The sequence below is a fragment of the Protomyctophum bolini genome, assembly GCF_963924005.1.
Source record: "Protomyctophum bolini genome assembly, chromosome: 6".
Taxonomy (NCBI): Eukaryota; Metazoa; Chordata; class Actinopteri; order Myctophiformes; family Myctophidae; genus Protomyctophum; species Protomyctophum bolini.
Window position 1 is genome coordinate 30,441,792 of NC_137867.1, and position 27,553 is coordinate 30,469,344.

At 45.3% G+C, this 27,553-nt stretch overlaps 2 protein-coding genes across 8 annotated transcripts in view; one reads left to right on the forward strand and one right to left on the reverse strand.

The window, feature by feature from the left end:
• Positions 1-27,553, reverse strand: part of fbrsl1 (fibrosin-like 1) — a 400,645-nt gene that overhangs the window by 218,547 nt on the left and 154,545 nt on the right. For all 7 annotated transcript variants that reach the window (XM_080766465.1, XM_080766464.1, XM_080766467.1 and 4 more), the window contains exons 3-4: positions 27,535-27,553; positions 14,975-15,010 (exon numbers count right to left, since the gene is read on the reverse strand). The exon at positions 27,535-27,553 is cut by the window's right edge and continues 83 nt beyond it. In XM_080766465.1, coding sequence (XP_080622591.1) covers positions 14,975-15,010; positions 27,535-27,553 — 55 coding nt within the window. The remainder of the gene's footprint in view (positions 1-14,974; positions 15,011-27,534) is intronic.
• On the forward strand, positions 18,990-20,898 carry LOC308317463 (uncharacterized protein). Its single transcript, XM_080766475.1, has 5 exons — positions 18,990-19,137; positions 19,488-19,579; positions 19,781-19,838; positions 20,130-20,283; positions 20,704-20,898. Exons 1-5 carry the CDS (start codon positions 18,993-18,995, stop codon positions 20,828-20,830), a joined length of 576 nt encoding a protein of 191 aa, XP_080622601.1. The 5' UTR covers positions 18,990-18,992; the 3' UTR covers positions 20,831-20,898.

The following is a 27,553-nucleotide window of genomic DNA, read 5'->3' on the forward strand; positions in this document are numbered from 1 at the left end:
AGGAAGCAGAGCCTCCAACTTTGATTATGGCTCTTTAAACGCTGAAGATGATAAATTCAGTTTCCCAAACAGCTTTTTCTGATGTGCCATAAGACAAATAAATGACGAGGGCGCTGGGAGTGATTGGTTGTGATTAACATCAACCTGCTTACTCGCATCTTAGAAATTCAAATTACCAGCTTAATGTAAGCAAACGTCGTGAAAACAAACTAATATTATGCAAGACAGTGCCTAACCTGCCGGTGTGGGATGATTACATTTGACTTGCAACATTATACCCCCACAGCTTCAGAAAGAAATATTAATAAAGATGTGTCCCCCGAAGTAACTGGCTCACTTTAAATAAATCTCATGGCCATGGCAAACAGCCTTTTGATTCCCCCTGCGTACGGAATTTAAGGCTTAAGAAAAATTGTGACCCATCTGTTCACCCCCCCACACACACACACACACACACACACACATACACAAACACACACACTCAAGGGCGCGCAAATACCGTATGTCGAGCAGAGGAGAGGTGAAAGAGCGGAGGATTTATGGCGACGCACCGTGGTTGTAAAGTGCATTAGCATCTGCACACAGCAGCTGCTCCTGCTTGCATCGTTTTCTACCTCGCCAAACATTGAGCACACTTTTCCTCCTGTGGAAAGTGTATGCCCACATGTGCAATCACATCCAAGTGTGTGTGTGTGACTGTGTGTGTGTGCGTGTGCAACTTAAGCAACACACATATGCGAGAGCCAAGCATGCGAGAGAGAGCTCATCAGAGTGCACATAAGTGCATGTGAATATGTGGGTGTGTTTGTCGGTCTGTATGTGTGTGAGTGTGAGAAATATAGGGTATGGTAAAATTGCCTTTAAAAGGATCTGACACTTCCCATAATGGGAGAAAACTTTATTGTCAGGGACAGTGTGTCAGGGGTGCTGTGCGGAGGAGTAATGCCATTGTGTTGCTACCACTTAATTGGATCAAGGTTGTGTGGAGAGAACAGATGTGAACTGAAGTAAACACTTGAGTCAACCGGAAGACATCAATGGCTTCAAATCACTTCGAAAATCATTTTCTGTCCCTAAAGAAATGAGGGATGAATACATTTATTGTGCATTCTGATGATAGTGTGAGTAAAAGCGTTTGGTGGAAGTATACAAGACCAAAGGGAACATTTGTTGAGAAAATGTATTTTTTCCTGTGTTGCAAGTGCAAGTGTTGCAAGTGTTACAATGTGATGCAGAATAATTGTGTTTTGAATATAGTTCAAAACTTCGGAAAAAAAGAAAGCCGCACAGTAGTAGGAAGACAAATGATAGCTCCTGAAAGCTGAATATCAGCAAACCAATTAAGAGCTGGCACGAAGGTGTCACAGGGCTATAACTGATTTCCGCCTTGACATGCTGCTCCCAACAAACTGTGGGGAACTGATATAGCAGAATGAACAAAGAGAGACAGAAACAAAGAAAGAGACACACACGCATGCATACATGCAGAGAAACCTTATTTCCAATCAGGCGGCTGCCTACCCCGCGATGCGGCTTGATTTAACCTTGAAGAGTAATGAGATCTGACTTGCTTAAATGTTAGCATTCTTAAATCATTGGGAAGCGCCTCCAAGGAGGCCAATAATCACTGTGCCAAATTGCCGTGTGCGCTAATTTCATTTCTCCCCAGCATTCGCTAGCGGTTTAGTGTCGATTATTCAAGAACAGGCGTATAATGCTTGCCCGGGTCCCAGGGGTGGTACATTAAAATGTAATAACTTGCAACGTAAATGAAAACAAAAACCCATTACCCCCCCCCCCCCCACCCACACACACACACACACACACACACACACACACACACACACACTTCCTTTACCCTAACCTCTGACTTCCCCTTCCTCCTCCCCTCCTCTATCACTCTCTCTATCCCTCGCTCCCTCCTCAATCTCCCTCTCTCTCTCTTTTCACCTCAAGTCTCTCCCTCCCTCAATAGCGGGAGTTGGAATCTAATTCTCGGCCCATCTGGCGGGCATAATGAAGGCAGGCTCGGGCTTGCGGTGCCCTGCAGTGCCATGACTGGGCGGAGCAAGAGGCTAGCTGGCAGATTGGCCTCAGATCGTCTGAAGGGCCAAAGAGGGAAGTCGGGAGCCCACTGAGACAGCAAACCAGCCCCGCTAATCTCCCACATTGTCTGGGCGTGATCTGGGGTGAGGGCCAGCCACACACCAAGAGCACTGCTGCAGGATCACTAGGATGGAGGAGTGGGGTGGGGGGAGAAAGGGGGATCTGGAGACTGGATGGCTGAGAGGGCCAAGGCTTGGCAATTGAAGGGTGGGGGACTAGGAAAAATGTCATTCTTCTCCAGATCACCCGTCCTCTCTCCAGTAATAGGCCCTTTTGGTAATAACCGTGCTGAATGGGTGGAGCTATGCATTATACTGTTGACTACCCAAACAGACAGAGTGTAAAGGCTTAGCAAAAAGGTACTAATCTGAAATAGATGATAGACAGACATGTTTGTAAATTCTGAATAAACCCACAGGCAGTTACAAGTTATATCCAGTAACTGTGAACGACGAACGACACATCTGTGTTCTTTGTTAAAGCCAACAATGAACAAAGTCAACATCATGGCATTGACCACATAAATGTGTCTCTCTCTTTTCAGCAATACTGACTTCCATTCGACTTCTCTCCTCTCTCACGCTTCCACTTTACTTCTGTCTAATGGAGATGCAAAGCAGGCTGAACGCTCCAGTCCAAATGCTTGCCATCCTGTAGCGTACCGTGCAGGAGATGTGGAGAAATGCCATTATAGTTAGAGCACCAGTTAAAGTATAAGCATCAATTCATTCATTGTCAACATTTCAAGCAGCTGCTGGCTAAGGACGTTACATTAACTTACATTTTCATGCTCAGCGTGTCTCTCATGCTCTTATCTGAAATGACTTTGGAAGGATTTAAGTGCATTGTTGATATTTCAAGCAGAAACTATTTTGTTTGTTCGTTGTATGCATTTAACTGACTTTCTACATTGAGTGCAACTCCAAAGCAGTTAGGATTAAAATGGGCTTAACATACTACATCAGCAACAAATTGTAAGGATATTTCATTTATATTTTCAGCTTGTCACTGACGTGGATCAAAAATTAGAACAACCATTAAATGGCTAGCTTTTTAACCATTAACAAGGCATTTACATGAAAATGTTAGGCATTTAGCTGCCACCTGAATAGTGACATTGAGTCCACTAGCAGCATAAGTTTCAATGTGGCTAACAATTAAAAGAAACCAATAATAAGGAATTAAGACGTTATTTCCGCCAATTCAGTCAGTCGTGTGAGGAGACCAGAGAGACCCACGAAAGTCTCTCAGTCAGAGGTCTGCTGGAACAATGCCACTGCTAGACACACAGGAAAACCCCATGCAATTACAATTAAACTGTGTTTTCTAAACACCAATTGCTCTTGCATCTCAGCGATCTGCCAGCCGTGTGCAGGGGCACGTAGAGGGGAAACAAGCCGGCACCTGGGGAGCTGATCAGGGGTGTGCGTGAGACAGATATCAGTACCGTGCGCTACTGCTCTCTGTGTGCGCGTGTGTGTCTAAAACTTCATGCATCTTCACACCCATAACGCCACATACATTTTGTTTCATCCGCTTATGAGCGGCCGTCTGTGTATCTGTATTAGTAAACCTTGCACAGGCGCATGTTCTCTACACACGCCAATAGCTGCTCTGCTCTGAACCATGGAGGCTGTTGCTGCTGTTTGCCCCCGCTGGCGAGCACCTATATGCTATAGGAAACCCAGCCTGTACCTGTTCTGTGCATCTGTCAGCCCAGAGTGCTGAACCACAATGCAGCCACAGTGTCACTGAACCATGGTATGACAAAACCACAAGCATTCGCATGCATTGTGTCAGTGAGGCGAGAGGGAGCAACAGAGAGAGAGAAATGCAAGAGAATTAGAGAGACAAAAAGAGAGGGGAAAAGGAGGGGGCAGTCAGAGAGACACACACAAAGGAGGGCGAGAGCATAAGAGAGACAAGAAGAAAGCGTGTTGGGCCCCAGTGCAGGCTATTTTGGACGGCCACCACGACCCCACTTCGGCACAAACTCTGCCGAAAATACTGCAGCTGAGCACGGGCCTCCCACCGCACGGACCCTAGTGCGACCGTACTGGCGGCACAGCCTATAGTTACACCACTGGAAGAAAGGTCAGATACAGAGAGTGAAGCAAGAGCATACAGTAAGAGAAAATAGACAGAGGCTACATCTTAACAACCAGGAACATCAGCATGAAACAGAGAGAGGCAGGCGGGACATGTTAGCATAGGAGCCTGAGACAGAGGGGACATATGTTAGCCAGACGAAGCATGAGACAGAGAGACAGATGGATGGGACTAAGACAGAAACACTCACTTCCTGCCACTATAAACAGGAAGTGTCAGAGACAGAAAGTGAGGCTTATACAGACAGCGGCCTGGCTATCCTCAACAGTCGCTGTGTGCCCATAGACACGGCCGGACATCAGCTGCAGGTATAATGACCCTGCTGGCTGCTCCTCCCTAACCTGATATCTCACCTGCTGCTATGCGCCAGACAAACAGAAAGGGAGATGGAGAGAGAGGAAAATAGGGGAGGAGGGAATACAGATAGGAGAAGGGAAGGAAGAGAGCAGTTGTGGAGGCGGTGGCTGTGATGGGGGTTGAGTATCACCTGTCTTCTGTCATTGAGAGCGAAAAAAAACAGGGAGGGGTGGAGAGAGGGGTGTGTGTGTGTGTGTGTGTGTGTGTGTGTGTGTTGGGGGGGGTGACAGAAAATCAACTGAGCGTGCACATCGCTCCCAGGAGCGAGGCTCAGGGACTCTGAAGGAGGGGAAATTGTGTTTTTTTCTCTTTCTTCCTTGAATGATTAGAAATGGCAGAACATGACCTACTTAGTAACATAACTTTTCTGTAATTTCTTTTGGAGAAAAGCACGCTTTCTCGCACGCTTGCGTGAGCGTGTACGTACATGCGTGCGTGTACATGCGTGCGTGTGCTTGTGGGAGGGGCATCAATCATCCACAGTGGGCTCATACTGTGCATTAAGGCTGCCAGAAATAATTGCTAGGGGGCTGATGTACAAGTATGTAACATGAAGTACTAGTACCCCTCATCTTTTGAACTCTAAACCTCAAACATGGCCTCCCAGTCAAACAGCTACAGCATGCCTCCAAAGCCAAAGCCTGAGGAGGTATACGCGTTTGATCATAAAGGGGGGAAAAAAACATAGTCAAGGTTAAAACAAGAGAAAATGAAATATGAATTAATCATGAGCTAACACCCACTAAAAGGCTACAAGTGGAGGTTTTAGTACCTTTAAAATTAGCCTGGAAAGTGTTGTGGGAGGTGTGAACATAGCAGAGGAAAGAGAGAGAAAGAGAGAGTAAGTGAGAGAGCGAGAGATGGAGCTCAGAGAGAGATGGGAGGGAGGGCGGGGGGGTTAGAGAGAGGAACTGCTTTCACAGAATTTGCAACTGCATAAAGCCGGGATAATATTTGGTTCACATCGTGTCATGCATTGAAAATTGCAGATCTATACAAGATGTTCTGTGAGTCTGTTATTTTTGGTGTGCTACACTAGCACGCGAGCAAGTAAATCGGGTGTTAAATGTCGTTTCTTGCCCTGTACTCTACTGTACTGACAGAATCTCATGGTGGAGAAAAGTCCACCGTGGGGACTCAATCTAAGAGCGTTTGAGCTCTTCTGTAGGACTGGGCCTCGGGCTCCCCTTAATTTGAGTCTTTGTTTGGCGTCAAGGTAGTGGGTTGCTCTCGCCGGGTTTGGTAAGGCCTGCAGCCTTTTGTTTTCATCCATAAGAGAGTGGGGAGATCTGCTCATTGCCTGCAGTCATCAGTTTGCGTTTGATTTTGTATTTGTTCCAAAAAAAGAAAATGGTTTTAGTTTTTTTAGATTTGGCCACGGGTTGAATATTACTGGGGAATTGCTGCACATCACAGGTGCATGCACCACTGTTTTTTTCCCCCCTCCTACCACAATTGTTAGCGCTCTGGGAGTGTTGGTGGTGGAAAGGGGGGAGGGCTGGGCCGGTGCGCCGATGAGCAGATTTCAGTCAGTCAGAAAGCGCGAATTTGTGTCAAACAGGAGAAGCAAATGCACTGATGAACGGAGACATTTAGGAAAAGACAAACAGCCTCGCAAAAGCGCTAAGAGAGTTGAGTGGCCTTGAAATATAGACCAGAATCCTCTAAATGTTTTATTTTTTGTCTTTCGTTTCCTCATGCCGGAGCTAAAATGGCTTCATTGCTGATTCCTCAAGGGACAAGCGCTGGCTGTTCCTTTAAATGACACAGACTAATATTGCACTTGTGGCTGTGAATTAATAAGCGGTGGCATGATAAATCCCTCTGATTTATTATGTTCCCCCCTGTGTATAATCAGCATGAAGCACAGAGCCAGAGGGAGAGAGAGACAGCGGCGTGCAGACGGGCAGATGGACAGACGGGAGAGAGAGAGACAGACGGGCAGATGGACAGACGGGAGACAGAGGGACAGACGGGCAGATGGGAGACAGATGGACAGACGGGAGACAGAGGGACAGACGGGCAGATGGACAGACGGGAGACAGAGGGACAGACGGGAGACAGAGGGACAGACGGGCAGATGGGAGACAGATGGACAGACGGGAGACAGAGGGACAGACGGGCAGATGGACAGACGGGAGACAGAGGGACAGACGGGCAGAGGGACAGACGGGAGACAGAGGGACAGAGAAGGGGCGGGCTCAGCGAGAGACGTGGATAGAGAAAGACAAGAAAGCAAAACAAGAAAGGAGAAAAGATTGGGAATGAAGAGTATAGTACATTAGACAGAGTGGAAGAAATAGAATGAAACAAGCTGTTCCCATTTCAAACTGATTTCCCCGACACACAGTTTAATGTGGAGACATCAACCGCAGATCATCTCCTTTCACAACCATTCAGCTCGGAGGTCAATGAGCAGCACATCTTTACCTGCATCAACAGAAGAGGACCCCTCCACACAACACGCACATGCAGAAACGCCATCTCTTTGAAGCATAATTCCCCCACAAGGGCCATTCATTGAAACACAACACCTCCGTGTACATTTCCTGCCTCCACTAATCCACAGGAGGGCTCTCTCTTTCTCCCTCTCTCCGTTTCTCTCTCTCTCCCTGACTATGCTATGGCTGCCAACACATCGCCCCCCCCCAACACCACCATTCCCTTCCCAGAGAGCTGTTTGTAATTGGAGCCTTAATTTATGATCAGGTCCCGGGCGCGGGATAATGATACCGAGCATTGTAATTTGCTGATGCAAATTGTACGTTATAATGGAGAGAGGGGGGGCCCATTAAAAAAAGAAAAAAACACACAGCAACATCTCGGAGCCTCGCCAAATACCCTGAGCGTTCATTACGGCCCTCATTAAAACCTTCCGCACTCAGCCGTTAGGGGCCCTGGCTGATAGAAGGGAGCGTATAATTGCAGCTTGATTGCAGTATATGTATAACATATGATAAAGAGGGATGATCTTTTTATTTGTCTTACAGTAGAGCAACCCCTGTAAACAAATCCAGGGAGTATACTTTGATTGTAGCGTTATAGGGCTATTTGTTAAAGCGGAGGGTGAAATGTGAGTTAGGGGACATGGAGAGCAACGGCTAACTAAGAGTGATGATAATAAAGGCTGGTGTGTGTGTGTGTGTGTGTGTGTGTGTGTGTGTGTGTGTGTGTGTGTGTGTATGTGTGTGTGTGTGTGTGTGTGTGTGTGTGTGTGTGTGTGTGTGTGTGTGTGTGTGTGTGTGTGTGTGTGTGTGTGTGGAGATAATGTTTTCGCCTGAAAGAGCCTGTCTGCGTTTCTCATTTGGACTAATTCCAACAAGTGTAGATGGCACAGAGCTTCATCTTCAAATATATTAACTTGATTTAATACGAGAAAATATCCCTATTGTTCTTTTTCATTAGCGTGGCGAGCAAAGTCATCACCATATTTCTGCTTTAAGCACAGTGGAGCGAGACTGGGGGGAAAAGGGTGGGGGCTGAAATGAGCCATTGAAGTCACCTTTGGTGGAAAATACCTCAGGCCTAATGCTGCACTGAGCTCTATGGGGAGCTAAAGCTATGAGCTCTCCTCTCAGCTTTCAATCGTAGATCTCAATTTGGTCGCAAATGAAGGAATGAAGGGGGTGTACTTGCAACCTGGTGATGCTTAACGTCCCCTTCAGAGTCTTAGGCGAGGTCCTTAAGAGCAAAGCTGGGTGGTAAAAAGCAATTAAGAGTTCATTTGGAACAACTGAACTATGATGGGGCCTATTTTTTCTCTTTTTTTTTTTACCCGAGGAGTGCCTGCCCAGTCAGTCGACAACTAATTCACCGTGTCGCCTTTTTATTCAAATGACCTCGCCGCAGAGTCCCCCTTTTGTGTTTTGGGCCACATTCTATGCATCTCCATTAGAGCAAAAAAAGGGGGGGGGGGGGGGGGGGAGAGAAAGAAAGTGGGCTGTACTTGCACTGTTGAAAATGGAGTTGCCCTCCTCTCTGCTTGCTCAAAGTGAGAACAGTCTTCTACCGTCAGGGCCAGTGTGTGCTCAGTCACTGGAACAAGGATTTTCATCTGGTTCAGCCATTCAGCCGGCTAGGGGCCCCTGCTAGAATGCCTGCGGTCTTTATCTCTAGACCCCCATTGATTGATGTGTTGCGGGCCCCGCTGTGGTTAACAGCAATTTTTATCTGTTGCCAGCGGCAACAGCATTGGGTCACCAGCGTGTGGAGAAACAGCAGAGGCGGGGGCCCAGGGATTTGAAGGGGCCCTCAAATGGATATAAACAAAACCTTTCTTCTTTCTTTCTTTCTTTCTTTCTGCAGATGGCACCTGTTGTGGAACGAGCAGCTGACTGACAAACACACAGATAACTCCCTCCCAACCAGAACCACTGGGCTGACAATATTAGAGCTGCTAACACTAGGCCTGCTGAGCTGCTGCTTTTCTTCACTAATTTAAACCAAGTGGAGAGCTGGTGGGATGCAGACACCTGCAGAACAAACACCACTGGAAATACACTACATGCATACAGTACAGTACAGTGTGTGTGACAGACAGAGAGAGAGAGAGAGAGATTTTTCTCATAGCTAAAATAGGAATGCACTAAAGGCGACATATATTTTCCACTCGATTTACATTCAATCACTGTATTTAGCCTAACCATTTAATCCGGCGAATCTGTGACATTCTGTTAAATAAAGCATGAAGCTTTTTAATAGCTTCCATTATAATTAAGTGACATAATCCTTGTATTCGATAAAGATCTTGTAAAGAGCCTCGTCAGTCAGATGAGGGGAATGTATTTGGAACAAAGTGCAGGTCACACAAATGGCAAATTAATTAGTACTGCAACTGCTCTGTTTGTAGTGTTGGGGGACACATTTTGACTTACATTAATTACAGTATGTACATCGTGCTAGATAATTATTACCGTATATATATATATATATATATATATATATATATATATATATATATATATATTTATAAAATATATCTATAAGGTTCTGGTATCTATCTATCTATCTATCTATCTATTCTACAGTATCTATCTAAAGAACAAACTTATGCTGGATCATTTCATCCGATGCGAAAGTAAGATGAAGGGTGTTGGTGTTTTTCCGGCTTGGATAAAATATGTCCTTCTTTATGTCTGTGGCCCTGAGGGTACAGATAGGGACAGCTTGATAGTCACGGTGAGATATTCTGACCCCCCAATCTCCTCCCCACCGCCCCCCCCTCGCTCTTTATCTACTCAGACTCAAGACAAGAAGCAAGGGATAGGGAGAGAGAGAGACAGACAGACAGACAGAGGCAGAAGGAGAGAGGCGGATTGTGGGTTGCTTATCGAGGTAAGGCCCCAGAGAGGATGATAAATCACGAGAGCCCAGGACAGGACCCCATCTCTCCAGTCCCCAATCTCCGCCGGAACAACCAGGCAGACAGGTAGGTAGCCGGGGAAAACGGGGTTTGTAGATATTGTCTCTCTCTCTCTCTCTCTCTCTCTCTCTTTCTCTCTCTCAGTGCCCCCACAAACGTGAACGACATGACCGTAATAAAGCCTCCACTGAGCAGACACACCTGATAAACAATTCCACACCCGGACAGAGGAAGAAGATGGTGTGTGTGACTGCTACTTCCGTATCTTCCCTGGACCTGATTAAATACCTATGACTGTGTGTGTGCATGTGCGTGTGTGCATGCGTGTTTGTGTATGAGATACCGTGGGGTTCGACACTGACCAAGATAACACCACAGACAGGGAAAAGCAAACCATGTGGGGAAGGTGTGTAGATTGTGTTTGCTAGAGGAGGTAGAGCGAGCAGAGCACATGACCTCACAACCTGGACTTCATCACAGGAGGAATTGCTCAACATTCAGTGAGCAACTTCGGAGTTGAAAAAAGGGACATACACAATAAAACCCTTTACTCAGCGAGTGCACAAATGTAACCTTTTTTTGACACTTTCTGATTTACAACTAGAAATAGAAAATATATATATTTTGTATTTAGAATAGCCAATGATTTTTACCCACTTTTTCTCCCCAATTTAGTTTAGCCAATTAATTCCCCCCAATAGGGCCATTGTCCTTCCCCAGAAATATCTTAAATCCAATAACACATACAGGTGTTAACAGGTACAGGTTTGTGCATAACAAACTCCATATACAGAGCACACACACACTTCTATTGCATCTTACTGTGATGTGATAAAGTTCTATTTACCGTCTTTTGCAGAGAAAGAAAGCATTGAGAATACAACGACATTTTTGGAATTACTGAAGAACAGCATGTTAAGAAGTGCACAGATATTTCAATTACAATGCCATGTCATGTACATTGTGTACATGAGACTATAAGGATATAGTTCACATGTAAACCAACCTACAATGTGTCAATGTCTCTTTCCAGACTAAAATAACCCCTATGTATAACGCACAGCATACCTTGCACACCCAATAAAAATGTACTGCATCAAATAACACTGTCGCACCATCTGTTCTATATGCACTAGCCCATGCATTTTATCGCTGCTTAATGGTATTTTCCATGGCCAAACCGTTCATTTTACAAGCACAGAAACATCAGTTGCATTCACTGGTTTTAAAGGGTTGTTAGGAGAGTTTATATATATATATATATATATATATATATATATATATATATATAAGAGCAGCACCTCCAGACTCATATATATATATATATCATGAGACAAACGGTAGGAAAACCGAGAGGGAGACGGAGTACACAGGAGGCCTGATGCACAGGAAGAAGGAAGGATGTGAGGGATCTGATCCTAGACAAAAAATGTTTTCTTTATAATCAACAAGTGTTGCTGGAGTGTTGGATTCTACTGTATCTAATCGTAGACCAGCAGAGCTACAGCACGTACATAAAAATCCATATGCTTAAGCACTTACAGTAAACAATGTTTTAAAATTAAATTATTTATATTTTTACAATTCTTTTAAGATTTTGACAATTTGGTGGGCAACAGAGGAACAGGGGCATACACACGCTGATACACAGCTACAGTATCTGCAGTGGAAGTCAAAAACAAACTGTCAGGAGAGATTGGCCTTTTTTTAGTTTACCTCTTGTCTGGTGACAGATAAACAAGCCTCACTCCATCCTTGTCCTCACCCCCACCAGACCAGATTTTTTCTCTATTCCAGAGAAGCGGTGCAGGAGATGGCAATCAGAGCCAGGGGCCTACCATCAGATAGCCGGCAGCAACACAACCCCTGGAGGCCCCCCACCATCTCACTAAGAGCCTGAAGCACCTGCCGATAAGACGGGCCCCAACACCACTGGCCCTGCTGAAGAGGCTAGTAAGGCCCCTGGAGCAGAGCAGAGAGAGAGAGAGAGAGAGAGAGCCCTGTGGGTTGGACTCTGCTGATATCACCATCAGACAGCCAGACGTGAGGAACTTGACAATGTGAAGTCTTCCTGTCCTCGCTACAAGCTACTTCCCTTTGGCTTCTCTTTCATTTTCCCCTCTGTCCTGCCTTCCCCTGTGCTCTTGCTCTCTCTCCCCCATCTCTCTCTCCCCCCATCTCTCTCTCCCCTGTGCTCTTGCTCTCTCCCCCCATCTCTCCTTCCAGATGAAGAGAAGTCCTTGCTCCCTACCGACTCAAACTGACAGCCAGAGCCAAAGGGCACCACAAAGCTTTTTTCAGGAGGTCTTGTTTGTTTTCATCCATCTTTGAGTCCGCGGCCTCCAGGGAATAGAACTGTGACATGTTCCATTAAAACAAAAACAAGACTAGTGTTTGGCTGGACGGTGTATGAAATGCTGGAGGGCTTTTAATTTGAAACGACGGATGCAGGAAGTGGCAACATTCGGCCTCTCAGTCTGGGCGGCGGGCCGGCGGCCAATCGAATTGTTGAATGTGACAAGGGTTGCAACCACCTAGCATATTTCCTCTATGGAAACACTATGCCCACCACCACAGTCTCCATGGTGGTAGGCAGGTACTTTACCCCTGCACCTCCCACATGCCCCGTTAACACACTTTTAAACTAGTCATTGCACATAGTGTGAAATTAATACAGATTGAGCAACTACATGGCCCTGCATATTTCACATCAAAAATGTAATCAGAAACTGTTTTTGTTGGACAGTATACAGTAGGTGAAATATAATTGTTTTTTAAGAGCCGTTTGCAGCCAAGCCACCATTTATTATTTTATCCAGCCAGGAGAGATGCCTAGTCTGCTGTGTGAGGCCAACTAGGGATAAACTAAATTCCATAGCCTGGAGGGATGATTGCTCCAAGATTGGCTAGTTCATTGTTAAGGCCAACCGGTGCCACCAATGCTGTATTCATCACTCAATCAGTTAGACAGCTGGCCTCGCGGCTCGCGGAGAGGGAGTAGAAAAAGAAGAATACGAAAAAGAAGAAGAAGAAGCGGACGAAGAAGAGAAGGCCGTCTATGACAGGTTCTGTAGTACAGTATGTCCATGTGTGTGTCTGTTCTGACACATGTTTTATACTTTTTAGTTATGCCCTCACGCCCTCTCCGAGGCAGATCAACAGTGTGTCAAACCATTTATAGTCATCACGACGATTGGTTTTCATGATTGCGTCCAAGCTGCGGTGAAGAGCGCCATATGTCACTCTTCAACTAAAAGTAGAGCCACTTGATGGAGAACGTTCCCTCTTATGAGCTCCTTAAAAACACGAGGATGTCAAGGACGACCACGGCTCTCATTTGCTGCTCTCTATCGCCCAGAGACCATGGCATATCATCAGCAGCAGCAACAGACGCATGATGTATGGTTCCACAAGACACACACACACGGTGTGGAAGGCACCAGATGCTGTCAGGAGGTAAAAATAGTTTCCTTCTGACACTTTGTGAGATGGTGTGTGTGTGTGTGTGTGTGTGTGTGTGTGTGTGTGTGTGTGTGTGTGTGTGTGTGTGTGTGTGTGTACGAAATGACTGAGCTGACAACTGGGCTCGCTGAATATTCCTCCCGGACACATTTATTGTATATCTTGAGGGAGAAATCTATATGTTGTACTTCCACTAATGAAAGCACGCGCACACGCACACACACACACACACACACACACACACACACACACACACACACACAACCTCCAACTAAATGTATTATCCTCGTTGTCTTAATGTACAACCTCCAGAAACATAATAACATTATAACGGCTATGGATTTTCATGGAAGATGTGAATGGTTGGTGCTAGACGTACGGCATGGTGGCAGGCGGCTAAATGACACATGTGAGTGACGTAAATGATGTGTATAACTTGCCCTATGACTGTGTCGTTGCACCTGGCTCTGAGGTCCAGAGGTCAACGTACTACAGCAGTGGTTGTCAACCGTTTCTGGATCAGGGCCCACTTGAAAATATTGAAAGCATTCACGGCGGCCAACCCATCTGACCACTTCACTCATTAACATGGCAGCCGCAATACCCTCTGGGCCCACCAGTGGTCCCCTGCCCACCATCTGCTAACTACAGTACACATCATTACTTCTCTGTGGCAACGATGCTGCATGCTGTCACAATGTTAGGACTTTTAACAATTAAACTGACTGTGATTGATTCATGAATAGTGTTGTAGTAAGTTACCACACTATGAATGGAAATGATCATTGTCACCACTGGTAACAATGATCATTTCCATTCGTATAAGTTGTACAGCTCCTTACATGTGACACCCATAATGCCTTTGAGCATTATCATCTGACGCAGTGGTTCCCAAGCTTTTTAGCTCAAGACCCCAAAAAGACTATTTTGCCCAGGAACCAAACTAGTGAAAATAGCAGACCTACAAGATAGGCTATTTTCTTAAACATTTGCTTTCTAATGTATGAGATTTCTTTGAATTTTCTTTGATTTCTCCATGAATTTACTGGGGAAAAAAACATTGAATTCAATTTTTCAATTCATGAAAAGTTTGAAAATGTTTTTTAAATAATAATGACTGAAAACAAAATGTCGGGAACGAACAAAAAAGGGACCCACAAATGTGTCCTGACCCAGTGTTTGGGAACCAGTGATCTATCTAAGGAGTATAGGTAAAATGGCCCTGGCCTATATGTTAGTAGTCATGGAACCAGTGATCTATCTAAGGAGTACAGGTAAAATGGCCCTGGCCTATATGTTTGGTAGTCATGGAAGAAGATGCAAGTCTCTGACAGCAAGGCAGCGGATCGATGCCAATAAAATAAGAAGAGGGCTCTTTCTCCGTCAAGGTACCACAGTAGGACACCTTCCCGCAATTTAATCTAGTCAGTCAGCCCAGAAGTAATGTCCCTTAATATCACGACTTCTCCATTACTCTATTTAACATAATTAAAATGTCGAGCGCCGGGGCCATAAAGTGGGTCGTTGGGAAGATTGTAATTCTGCCGTAAAGCCATGAAGCATGAAAATGTCACTTACCGAGTATCCGCGGCCTGACAGCGAGTGAGTCGAGCTCTGTGGGGAGGAGGAGAGAGACAGAGAGAGAGAGAGAGAGGGGGGGGGGAGAAAGAGCGAGAGAGACAGAGAGGGATGACCTTTAAGAGGGGCATTTCACTCGCTGACACAGACATGATAAAGCGCTAGCACTTTAATATCAATATTCACTTTAACCTTTTACCCACCTCCTACAAACGTCATTCTCATCCATTCTGCGCCCTCATCCAGAGCTTGCGTATGTGAGAGTAATTCTGTCCAAAAAAAAAACATGGGCACGACTTGTGTCATGACTCACTCGAATGCAGGTCTATCTTTCTGTAGTTATGCCACATTAAAGGGATATTTCACTTTAAAAAAAAGTTTTGGTCATTTTATCGTCTACTCAGACTTATGTGAACACCCCGGACAGTTTTCAAGTTGCTTGATTCAGTATTTAGATATTTGATATTCATTTAGCTGCCCCAAACCCATTGTAACGTGAGGGGGCCGTGGTTTTTCATTTACTTATGAAACGGCGAAAAAATGCCACAAAGAAATCAGAAAACCGCAGCAGTCTGCACTAGTAGGAACCTTTACTGTACCACGTGCCGTTTACATTTCAAGTATTCTATTAATCAATAAATTACCATACTATAGTCAGGAACCAATACAGTCCTCAGAGACAATATTACATAAATAAAGCTGATCTGATGTCCACAACCCTGTCATCTTACGAACAAAATTCTGGAGCACAGCTCCAATGATGTACTTTAATGCAGGACTGTAATGCTGCCCGATGCTCAGGCCAGAGAAATAAAACACTTTTTTCTCCTTTTTATTGTGCCAAACTGGTCGTGCAGCTCAGGGCCCCCGTCAGAATACCAATCTACAAATCTCTCTCTCACTCTCACTCCACCACTTCCACTTTCCATTCGTTTTTTATTCGGCCGTTTCGATTGGCAATTTCTTCCTGCGGGCCTCTTGGGGGGGGGGGGGGGGGGGGGTTAGGGAGGGTTCTGCCAGACCAATTTTGACTGTAGGTTCCTACCTTCACTCCAGACCCTCACTTCTCTCTTCCTCCCTCTCATTCTGATTTTAGCTAGGGGTGCAACAATGATCCATTATGAAACATTGATAATTTAATCAAATAAATGATTATTAATCGTCATCAATATGTCATGTCATTGTCATTATATGGCATGTCATTATAGGCAAATGTATTACATTAGAATTAAACAGCAACTAGTGAAAATCAAGCTCACAATGCGTGCGTGTTGTGAGCTTGTAGATGCTATTCTCACAATATGTCACAACGCCGTTGTGCACAAAAGACAAAACAGGGCTTAACTCTCTAATTCGTTCATTGATAATATATATTTTTTTCAAAAGCTCTTCTCGATTATTCGATTAGTTGGAAAAGTAATCAATAGAATAATCACTAAGAAAATAACCGATAATTGGCAGCCCTACTTTCAGCTGATCCTCCTCCATCTGATCCTCAGTAAGTTAGCCTTGCAGAGCCATGAGGCCCATATACAGTAGGGCAGGTGCCTATCTCCTGTTTCTGTACACTGTAAGAAAAGCTCGTCTTTTGATGGGAATATTCCGTGTTATATGATTGTATCGTTCCCAATTCCCCCCGATAGCCGAGGAGGGGCCTATGAGTACAGGGATTTTCCCTGTCATTTGCGGACATGCGCACATTGGTGTAAAAAAAGCCTTAAGTCCGCCATTAAAGAATCTCTCCGCTCGCACGTTTAGAAATAGGACAGGTCAGGCTGCATGTGTGTTACCTTTGGACTGGAACCTCACGCTTCTTTTGGTAAAAAGTTTGGTTGGTACGTTAATTACATTAGTTAATTTATGACTTTTATTTATTTATCTCTTGTGTGTAAACTTGAACTTCTTTCTGGCCCCAGTTGGCAAGTGCCCAGTTTTCCCGCGTCAAAAGTTGGACACAGTGTTTTATTTAAAAAAAAAAAAGATGGGTTCAGATTATATTTAGCATTTATTATATTTTCGGGTTTGTCGCGTCCGTTCATGAATGACCATAGTGTTACTTCTGCTTATGCGCTAGCTTAATTTTCTTCCCCCCTATAGTTGTTGTTGCACCGGTTAGCTCTTAGCTACGACCGGAGCTATTGTAGTAACCTCTATTCGCGCTAGCAAGGAGTCTCCCCACCCAGACTTGGCTTACCAACAGACAGAGGTATAACTATTTGATTATATTTAGATACCTTATATTGTGTGTGTGTGTGTGTGTGTGTGTGTGTGTGTGTGTGTGTGTGTGTGTGTTTTAATGGCATAGAAGGCTGTGGTTTAGCTAGGCTAGGCCGCTAGCCAAGACAACAGCATTGACCCCTCGATGCTATCTCTTGGTTAGCTCTTTTTGTGGTGTTCACATTAGGATAAACGTAGCAGCTATACGTTGCCTGCCCGTTCAAGTGTGTGACTGTGTGTGTGTCCGTGCTATAATGCACATTTAATGGGTTAGACTTAGAACGTGTCCGGTGGTGGTTTTGCTCATGCTAAACCACCACCGTCCTTTAGCATCATTCATCATCATCTCATATCAATGTCTGTGACTGCCGTAGCTCATTGTCTGCACCAATCGCTCTCACTTTTCACACAGGCATTGACCATAATAATATGGAGATCTTAACTAAGCCCCTTTCCCAATTTAACAAATTATGAATTAATAATGAATTTATTAGTGAATTAAATTGCGAAAACCACCCAGGGTGCAGTACCTCCCGCTGGCCACAACGTAGATATATAAATATTATATTATTCAATAGCCTTGCTGCTCATGTTACACAAGTAGTATAGTGTAGTGTCTGTACAAATAAATAATACTGTAAATACTGTACAACAAGTGCTAATTAAATGTTTGCAGCAGAATATACAGTACTAGAGTAGTTCCCTTTTTATTATTTTTTTCCCAAGGGACTTTGCTTTTGAAGATAAGGGAATTGAAATAACTATACTGGTTCTGTCTGCTGGCAGATGGGGTCACCTCTGATTATTTTCTGATTTAAGGCACGTCATATGAAAATTATATGCTTGTTGTGCTGAGATATACTAAAGGACAACTACAGTTGTGACACATAGCGAGCATTATTATTAAAAATGAAACCACTGTCCTACTTTTGCTACGGGGGAAAACGGCCAGCTGGGTTCCTGAGCTTGGAGTCTATGAAGTTGATGAAAATGATTCTGATTTGTTCATCTGTGAAAATCTGGAAAAACTTACAGAATATTATCCACTTTTTTTCATACCAAAGAGGCGGGAGGTTGCTCATTCCTCTGAAACACATGCCAGCATGGACCCTGTAAAGCAGCTGGTTAAGAACGCCATACCGGCACTTTGTAGTGATAAATTGGATGCAGTCCTAGCCAGATTAGAGGATTTAGGAGTTGCTTCTGTGGATGACCTCATCGATGTGCAAGCCTCGGACCTTGAGAACACTCTGTCTGTCATTCAGTGCAGAAGACTCGTCCGCGCTTTCCAAGCTGGTAAGTTTTTCTCCAGCACACATTCGTACACAAGCTACAACATTGTTGTCTGTATAATCTAGTATTTTGCAAACTTTAATTTAACCATCCATTATTTAATTGCTGAATATTGTGTAACTATGGATTACCTTTTGGTTAATGGGAGTAATTTATAAAGTTCACAATGGGGAAACATGAGCTTATAGATCGGAGGTGTGTGTGTGTGTGCGTTTGTGTGTGTGTGTAAAACAATCTATTGGATTTCTTCTATTTTTAGGAGTCATCTGTTAGAAAATTGATGACTGAAACGTATCCCATCCAGCGTGAAGCCATAAACTATGGAACATGTGTCATGGTGAGGGTCTGTTTATGATGATAAATATTGTATCGTGATACGATATTCACAGATATCGTATATGTTTGCAAAACCTTCATTTATACTTGATACTATATGTATTGTGATACTGCTAGAAAATAATATCGTGATATTGTATTTTTCCATATCGCCCACCCCTATGTCAAGGTCATGAAGGAAGAGTGGCCATTCTTATTTGAAGCTGCTCACCTGTTTGAACACGCATCTCAACTCCTTGGCTTTCCGGTACTGAACAAGCTGGCAGAGGAACTTTCCGGCAAAGAATCGGGCATCAACAACTTCCTTGACTCCAAAGGTAAATTACCCCCCACCCCACCCCTGTTTCCCCAATATACATGTATTGCTACTAGTGTTGAATATGTATTTTCTATTGTATGTCATCCTATTCACTAATATCTTTACTTATGTGGTAGTCTCGCGTTGCCAAACTGTTGCCTCTCGCAACTTCCAAATGCTTCCATCATACAGTCGGAGGCCACGGAAGTTCTATCATGATTAAAATATAAAGCGGAAGTGGAGCCTCCTCCCCACTTCCGTTTTGTCTTTACAGTTACACTTTTGAGCACCACAGATATAGAAACATTTTGTATTTAAACATCTGTATAATTGGTATGAACTGTTAATAAAGTATTCAATCAATCATAGGGTTGAAGCTGGGTGATGGTCCAGTGGAGCTGATCAAAGGCATTGCGAGATACTTAAAGGAAAACCCTGATCGCCTCTTCTTCCAAAATGAGGTAAGTGTTATGATTGTAAACCCCAGGAAATTATCTCAACATAATTATATTGTAATGTGTGAATCATAGAAAATATTGAGAATCCCTGTAACATTTCTATGCTTAGTCGTTTCCTCTGACTCAGACACTTTGTGTACATTGGAAACATAAAATCATCAAATGCATGCGTGTATCTTGACTTAATCTTATTTTTCTCCTCAGGACACCAACAATGTTGATCTCAGCAACCTCCCATGTACCCCATGCATCCTACTCAAAGGTTAGTAGTTATCCCAGCAAGCTTGGTATATATGCTCCATTTGTTTTTAGTTTTCCTGCTATGACAATTTGTTGTGATGAAAAGGTATATGCAGATTAGGGGCAACATCTTTAAATTACGGATGTACAATTGTATGTACAAGTCTGAGAAACAAAATGTTGAATACTGTTTTTTTGCTTGTTCTTACCAAAAACTACTAATTACCAGAAATCACAGCAATTATTCTATTTTTATTTTGTGTGTGGGTGTGTGATTTCTTAAATTAATTTAGTTTTTTGTGATCTGTTTAAGGTGACCAGCAATTCAATATGGCTGTGGATCAGGTCATTGTAAATGACCACATCACCTCCCCTGTTTCGGCCCTCGCATATGCTTTCTCCCTGTTCTATGTCTGCAATATTGAGTACCCGAAGGAGATGGCTTTGACGCTGGAGTTCGTTCAAAGGTAAGCAACACATGGTTTTGTAATGTTTATATCTGGGCTATTCGAATTATTGTCTGTCATAATGCGTCACAACACAATGTGAGCTTGTAGATCTGCTATTTTCGGCATGCAGCCAAATACTGTATAAATCTGTCATTGCTATGCCATAAAGGCCCCACCCAAATGCACTACAAATACTGTACACAAACGGGAGATGGGCTCCTGCCCTATGGGCCTCGTGGCTCTGCAAGGCTGACTACAAACATAACCTGCCAAAAACATTCCATGTTCAACTCTACCCCTGACCCAATGTCCCAAATTAAACAAATAAAGTTGCCCTTCATTACCAGTACATTGTTTACATAAAGATCTATCCTCTGTTACTCTTTACTTCAGTTTAATCTATTTTATGTGTAGCTAAGATTTCTTCTCTTTCCTTAGAGTTTTCTTCGGAATCAATCCAGACAGAGGGTCCAAGGCAGAACAGCAGGGGAAAAAACGGCACATTCCGGCAAGACTGGGAAAGTTTGTGTCTCAACTGAAGGATTTCCAATGGAGGTTGGAATGAGGTTTTTGGACTGTACACACACACACACACACACACACACACACACCCCACCCTTACCTCCTGTCTGACAGAGCAATGTTTTGTGATGCAAGACTGTCAAAGTTTGTGACTCAATGAAGGACTTCGTATGGAACATGAGGTTTTTGGACTGCGTGTACGCACAACCACACACACACACACACACACACTACCTCTTGTCTGTCAGACTGCCAGTCTGTAACAATGTTTTTGAACATTCTCAAGGTGAGAATGCAACAGCATTGCTGTTTATTTAGTTTTGAAATGGAAATGTGTATGGCACTAAGGGGGCATAGGGGTGAAGTACCTGCCCCCCAAAACAGAACTTAACTATTATCTATCTCAGAATGTTTGATGTTTGAGTATTCTAAAGGTGAGAAATGCCTATTTTGTTGCACTAGATTGCGTTTTATTGTGTTTTGAAATCATTGGAGGGTGATATTTGTCATCTTCTCCTACAGGCTGGGGCAACACCTATCAGTGGGGAATGATGAGTGGGAGGTGTAGGACGCTTTCTACATCCTCCTGGAGGGGACTCCTCATTCCCCACTGACAAGTGAGTCCGTAGTTTGAAAGCAGTGGCAAATGACGTGTATTTTATTGTGTTTTGAAATAATTGGAGGGTGACATTTGTCACTGCATCTTCTACAGGCTGGGGCAACACCTGTCAGTGGGGAATGATGAGTGGGAGGTGTAGGACGCTTTCTACATTCTCCTGGAGGGGACTCCTCATTCCCCACTGACGGGTGAGTCAGTAGTTTGAAAGCAGTGGCAAACGATCCCTGTAAAAGTTTTAAAAGAAATGTGCAGTTGAAATGTATATTTTGATTATAGGGAAATGTCTATAAAAGTTGTGTTCTATTGTTTCTATGATGGAAATGTAATGGAACTATATGGTACTAACACATTACCCGCCCAGGACCTCAAGCGAAAGAGTATTTTATAGTGTTTATGATCGTGATGCTTCTTGCGTGATGTCAACAATCATCGACTTTCTAAATGAGCGTAAAACCTGCCTGCTGCGCGAGGTTACTCTATGAGGTGAATTCATTAATCCTGGCGGTTAATGTGTTGTCTGGGTGCTTTGTGCATGTTTACAAAAATAATTGCACTGTTCACTGAAAAGAAAAGAAAACTAATACAAATAAACATGTATTATTTATATATTTGTGGTTTAATCAGATTGATGTCCGTAAATTGTACAAAGAATATCCTATGTAAATCTACTTAATTTTCTATTTTCGGATTAACGTAAGTGTCTTTACAGACTAAGACTAAGTCCCTTAAAAGTACAGAATTGTCCGTAGAAAGACCAGACTAAGTTCCATAACAGTACAGTATTGTCCGTAAAAAGACCAGACTAAGGTCCATAACAGTACAGTATTGTCCGTAAAAAGACCAGACTAAGGTCCATAACAGTACAGTAATTGTCCGTAAAAAGACCAGACTAAGTTCCATAACGTTACAGAATTGTCCGTAAAAAGACCAGACTAAGTTCCATAACGTTACAGAATTGTCCGTAAAAAGACCAGACTAAGTATTGTAAAAGTACAGAATTTTCCTGAAATATCCGTAAAATGAACTGACTAAATACTGTAAAAATACAGAATTTTCCGTTTTAGGATGACGGAAGTGTCCGTAAAAGGAAGAGACTTAGTCCTGTGAAAGTACGGAATTATCCGTTATAGGGATGACAGAAGTGTCCGTAGATTAACGGTACAATGCATTGGCAGCAAATTACCGGAGCATTTCGCCGTTTTCTAACGGATATTTTTTTTACAGTGTAGCGTGAGGCAGCTTGATGTACAAGTACACCCCCTGGACATGACGCTAGTATGTCACAGTGACTTACCCCCAATCCAACCCTTGATGCTGAGCACTAAGCAGGGAGGCACTGGGTCCCATTTCCCAGAGTCTTTCTTTGGTATGACCCGGCCGGGGATCGAACCCCGACCTCCCAGTCTCAGGGTGGACACTATAACCACAAGGCCACTGAGCTGGTCTGATCCTTAGGAGTCAGGCCATATCAATACCTCTGATCCTGGCCATATAGCTCTGGCCATATAGCTCCTTGTATTGGACTGCGATCAGGAAGCGTAAATATGTGGCCTGCCGTGCAGGAATCACAAGGACTTCACCTGCTGTATTCAATCACCTTGCTCCTCTTTGCCACAGAGGAGAGGAGAGGGAGGTGGAGGCCATGGGAGAGGAGAGGAGAGGGAGGTGCAGGCCAGGGGAGAGGAGAGGAGAGGGAGGTGCAGGCCATGGGAGAGGAGAGGGAGGTGGAGGCCAGGGGAGAGGAGAGGAGAGGGAGGTGGAGGCCAGGGGAGAGGAGAGGGAGGGAGGTGGAGGCCAGGGGAGAGGAGAGGAGAGGGAGGTGCAGGCCAGGGGAGAGGAGAGGAGAGGGAGGTGGAGGCCAGGGGAGAGGAGAGGAGAGGGAGGTGCAGGCCAGGGGAGAGGAGAGGAGAGGGAGGTGCAGGCCAGGGGAGAGGAGAGGAGAGGGAGGTGCAGGCCAGGGGAGAGGAGAGGAGAGGGAGGTGCAGGCCAGGGGAGAGGAGAGGAGAGGGAGGTGCAGGCCAGGGGAGAGGAGAGGGAGGGAGGTGGAGGCCAGGGGAGAGGAGAGGAGAGGGAGGTGGAGGCCAGGGGAGGGGAGAGGAGAGGAGAGGGAGGTGCAGGCCAGGGGAGAGGAGAGGAGAGGGAGGTGCAGGCCAGGGGAGAGGAGAGGAGAGGGAGGTGCAGGCCAGGGGAGAGGAGAGGGAGGTGCAGGCCAGGGGAGAGGAGAGGAGAGGGAGGTGGAGGCCAGGGGAGAGGAGAGGAGAGGGAGGTGCAGGCCAGGGGAGAGGAGAGGAGAGGGAGGTGCAGGCCAGGGGAGAGGAGAGGAGAGGGAGGTGCAGGCCAGGGGAGAGGAGAGGGAGGTGCAGGCCAGGGGAGAGGAGAGGAGAGGGAGGTGGAGGCCAGGGGAGAGGAGAGGAGAGGGAGGTGGAGGCCAGGGGAGAGGAGAGGAGAGGGAGGTGCAGGCCAGGGGAGAGGAGAGGGAGGTGCAGGCCAGGGGAGAGGAGAGGAGGTGCAGGCCAGGGGAGAGGAGAGGGAGGTGCAGGCCAGGGGAGAGGAGAGGGAGGTGGAGGCCGGGGGAGAGGAGAGGGAGGTGGAGGCCAGGGGAGAGGAGAGGAGAGGGAGGTGCAGGCCAGGGGAGAGGAGAGGAGAGGAGAGGGAGGTGCAGGCCAGGGGAGAGGACAAGGAGTGAGGAGGTTTAGGAAAGATGATGAGGAGACGGGGCATGAAGATCAAGAGGCAAGATGTGAGGCGTTCAGTTAACACAAAATGGGTAGTGTCAGTGTGTTTTATGCACATGCGCAATCACTTGCACACAGGTTTACCCTCCCCCTTTTGGAGGGAGGGTGTGTGTGTGTGTGCGTGGGTGTGTGCTTGCTTGCGTGCGTGCGTGTGTGCGTGCGTGCACAAATCCATGGTAGCCAAGGCCATTTGGAATTAGCCTTACTAGGCAGCAGTTCATTCAACTCAGAGCTGTGGGAGCCGAAAGAGAGGCTTATTTAAATGATAATGAGGAACAATCCATTGGATTTGGTGATGGGCAGTGGGAGAGGCAGTGCTGGGTAGGAGGGAGGGTGGGTGGGTGGGAGAGAGAGAAATCCATTAAAAACGCCAGTGGTTCGTAAGCCACAGGGCCAGTGTACAGCTAAACACTCTCTCTTAAAAGCCATTATACATGGCTCTCAATGGATTTCTGCTGCGCTTAGGACTTCAAAAGTAAGAAGCCGCCCGAGAGAGGGGGGGAGGGGTTGGCTGGGGGGCGGGGGTCGAGGGTATGTGCACTGTTTGTGTTGTTAGTAGCCTATGGTCAGGTGGCGTTGGAGGGGTGGGCAGGGCAAAGGGGTGGGGTGGGGGGAATTTGGAGGCTGGTGGTGGGAGGTGAGAGATGGCGCTGGGATGCTGAGTTAAGTAAACAGTGCTCTGTGGAGGTGGAACGTCACTAAGTCTGCCCACTAATCCTCTTCCTGTTTAAAGAAAATAAGAACACAGCCAGGGGGGGGAGGGAGCATTCTTCCTTCTAGTAATTTTATCCACTACTTTCTACTTACTCTACGTAAGTAGTGAAAGTAAACTGTGTGGTAAAATAAAGCTGTTCTCCTGATTCTATAGTCTAGCTACTGGTGTTCCACAATCGTACGCGAAGAAGGCGAGGAAGCGCCAGGAGAGCTAGCTTAGGGATAGGGACGTTCAGGTATGGTCTTCCCAGTAGTGCCCATCACCCCAGACGTTAGGAGTTTGAAAGTTTCGCAGTGCATCCGGTTTGGCTGGGCGTTCCAACAATCACAATTCAAATAAAATAAAATAAAACTTCTCTCTCTGTCTTTCTCTCTCACTGACCGACATTTGGTGCACAAACGTTTCTACTTTCCGTCCAGGTGGTGTTGTAGGGGAATCCATTTTACACAGAGGCCTCCATCACTCGAGTCATTAGTTAAGAGCATTTAAAGTGCACATACTGGATGTCTGATGCTGGGCAATAGAGCATGTTTAAGGAAAATTAGCGCTCTCTCTCTCTCTCTCTCTCTCTCTCTCTCTCTCAAAGCGCTGGTAGAGATTACACAGAGCTGGGGGACAAGAAGGGAGAGGAGGCAGAGAGGGAAGGAGATAAACAGAGTTAGAGACTGAGGGGAAGATACAGTGAGAAAGGGAGTGTGACAACAGAGAGAGACACATGGAGAGAAAGAAAGAGAGAATGTCAAATGGAGGGATGGATATACTGTATTATAGAGAAACAGCAAAAGAGGAAGAGGGTAAAAGATAGACAGACATATTGATAGATGCAGTATTAGATAGATAGAAGATATACAGTATATGAGGTAGATTAGGTGTGTAGATAGGTGTGTGTGTGTGTGTGTGTGTGTGTGTGTGTGTGTGTGTGTGTGTGTGTGTGTGTGTGTGCATGCGCGCGTGTCATTTGCTTGGCAGCAGATTAGAGAGACATGCCACATCTGACACCGTCTGCCGTTCCAGCGTGCCATTTTCAGCACCCTCCATCTCCACCCCAAACCCCCACTCTATCTCTCTCCCTCCTTGCTTGCCGTGACAGGCCTGTCAAATCACAATCTCCCTTTTTATCTCACAAGCCCGCCTCTTCCTTCCTGAATTTTCATTACAAAAACAGCCTTTTTACGCAAGTTCATGAGAAGAGTGCAGGGAATGACAGGGATGGTTGGGGGGGGTGAGCGAAGGACAAAGAGCAAGACACAGGACAGAGAGGGTAAGGCGGTAGAAAATAAGGGGAAGAAATGGAAGCTTAAAGAGAAACAAATGAGGATGGGTGGCCTTTTTTTCCTCCATCAATTCTGGATTTTTTTCTCAGCATTGAATGGATTAAAACAATGCAGTTTAGCGAGTTCATTAAAATCACTCTTCACTTCATCATTCTTCCCCCTCTCATAATGCTGCCAAGAAGCAAAAGCCCCCCCCCCCCCCAACAACCCCTCCCACCCTCCTCTCCGTCTCTGCCAGCTGAATGAACTGTCTGATTTAATTTACCTTGGTTTGGGAGGCCCTGACTTGACAGGCGTTCGTTAGGAAAGCATATTTCCACATTCATTTTAAAATGAACCACTTGGGATTTTCTTTGCATAAATTCTCATTACTCATCCCCTGTAACTAAATTGCATTATTTCATCCGGTAACCGTGCTCGAACAGCAACCCCATTGGTCTCCATTTCTGCACTGGCCTCGTACCAACAGAGATAGGGAGCCCAAATACGCTGATAATGTGGAACAGTGATCTTTAAAAATTATGTGTCGATCAATGCAACAGTAGGCCTATACATACAATACTGGCTGAGATGTGGACAAAATTTCATGCAATTTCAATCTAAAATAGAGTTTATGGAGCACATGACTTTATAGAGCACATCATTTGACACACTTTCCAGAATCCGGCCACCATGCTGTCTTTGAACTTATTTGCCTTCAAAGTTAATGACAGTTAATAGATTTTCTCGGTCGTGTCATCTGTGGTATTCCATGTAGCGTTAAATGGCTCAGTGAAAATTATGACCATATGCAATAGTAGCACGGCCAAAATCCTCACAGAGGGACACTGCTGGGAACGCATAGGTTTCAATTGACTAAGCTTCACTTATATAGACTTGGAAAAGTGTCACAACCAAAATACCTAATGAATCACAGACTGGGGCAGAGAATCAATTACACTGAAGACTCGTAATGTATTTCAGCTGGTCCCTTTAACTCTGGTCTGTTCTGGAGGAGGGTTGGCGAGGTCAGCCCGGCACCTGGTGGAACCGCTGTTAGGTCATGTCTGTATTTAAACGGCTGCCACGGGGCCAACGATGTGACGCAGCATGAGTGGCCTAATCACTTCCTGTCTGTGTGTTGTGTGCTGCCAGGCATGCAGGGGCTGGCTGCTCGACCTTTTCCCAACACGCCAGGGGGATTTACGAGCTGAGAGCTGGGAACAGCAGGGGGATGCTTACTGCTACGTCGGCTGCCCTCTCTTCCGAGCCCCCGTGAACCCTCACCCAACATGCACACCACTACTCCCCCACTCTCTGGAACCTCTGGACCCACGGAGGTCCCTCTGCCCTGGCCTATGAAAGCAGATAGCCTGAGTCTCTGTAGGAGGGCTGTGTAGCCCTGAGAAGGGGTCTGGGTCTCACCTCACTGAGCTGCTCTTTG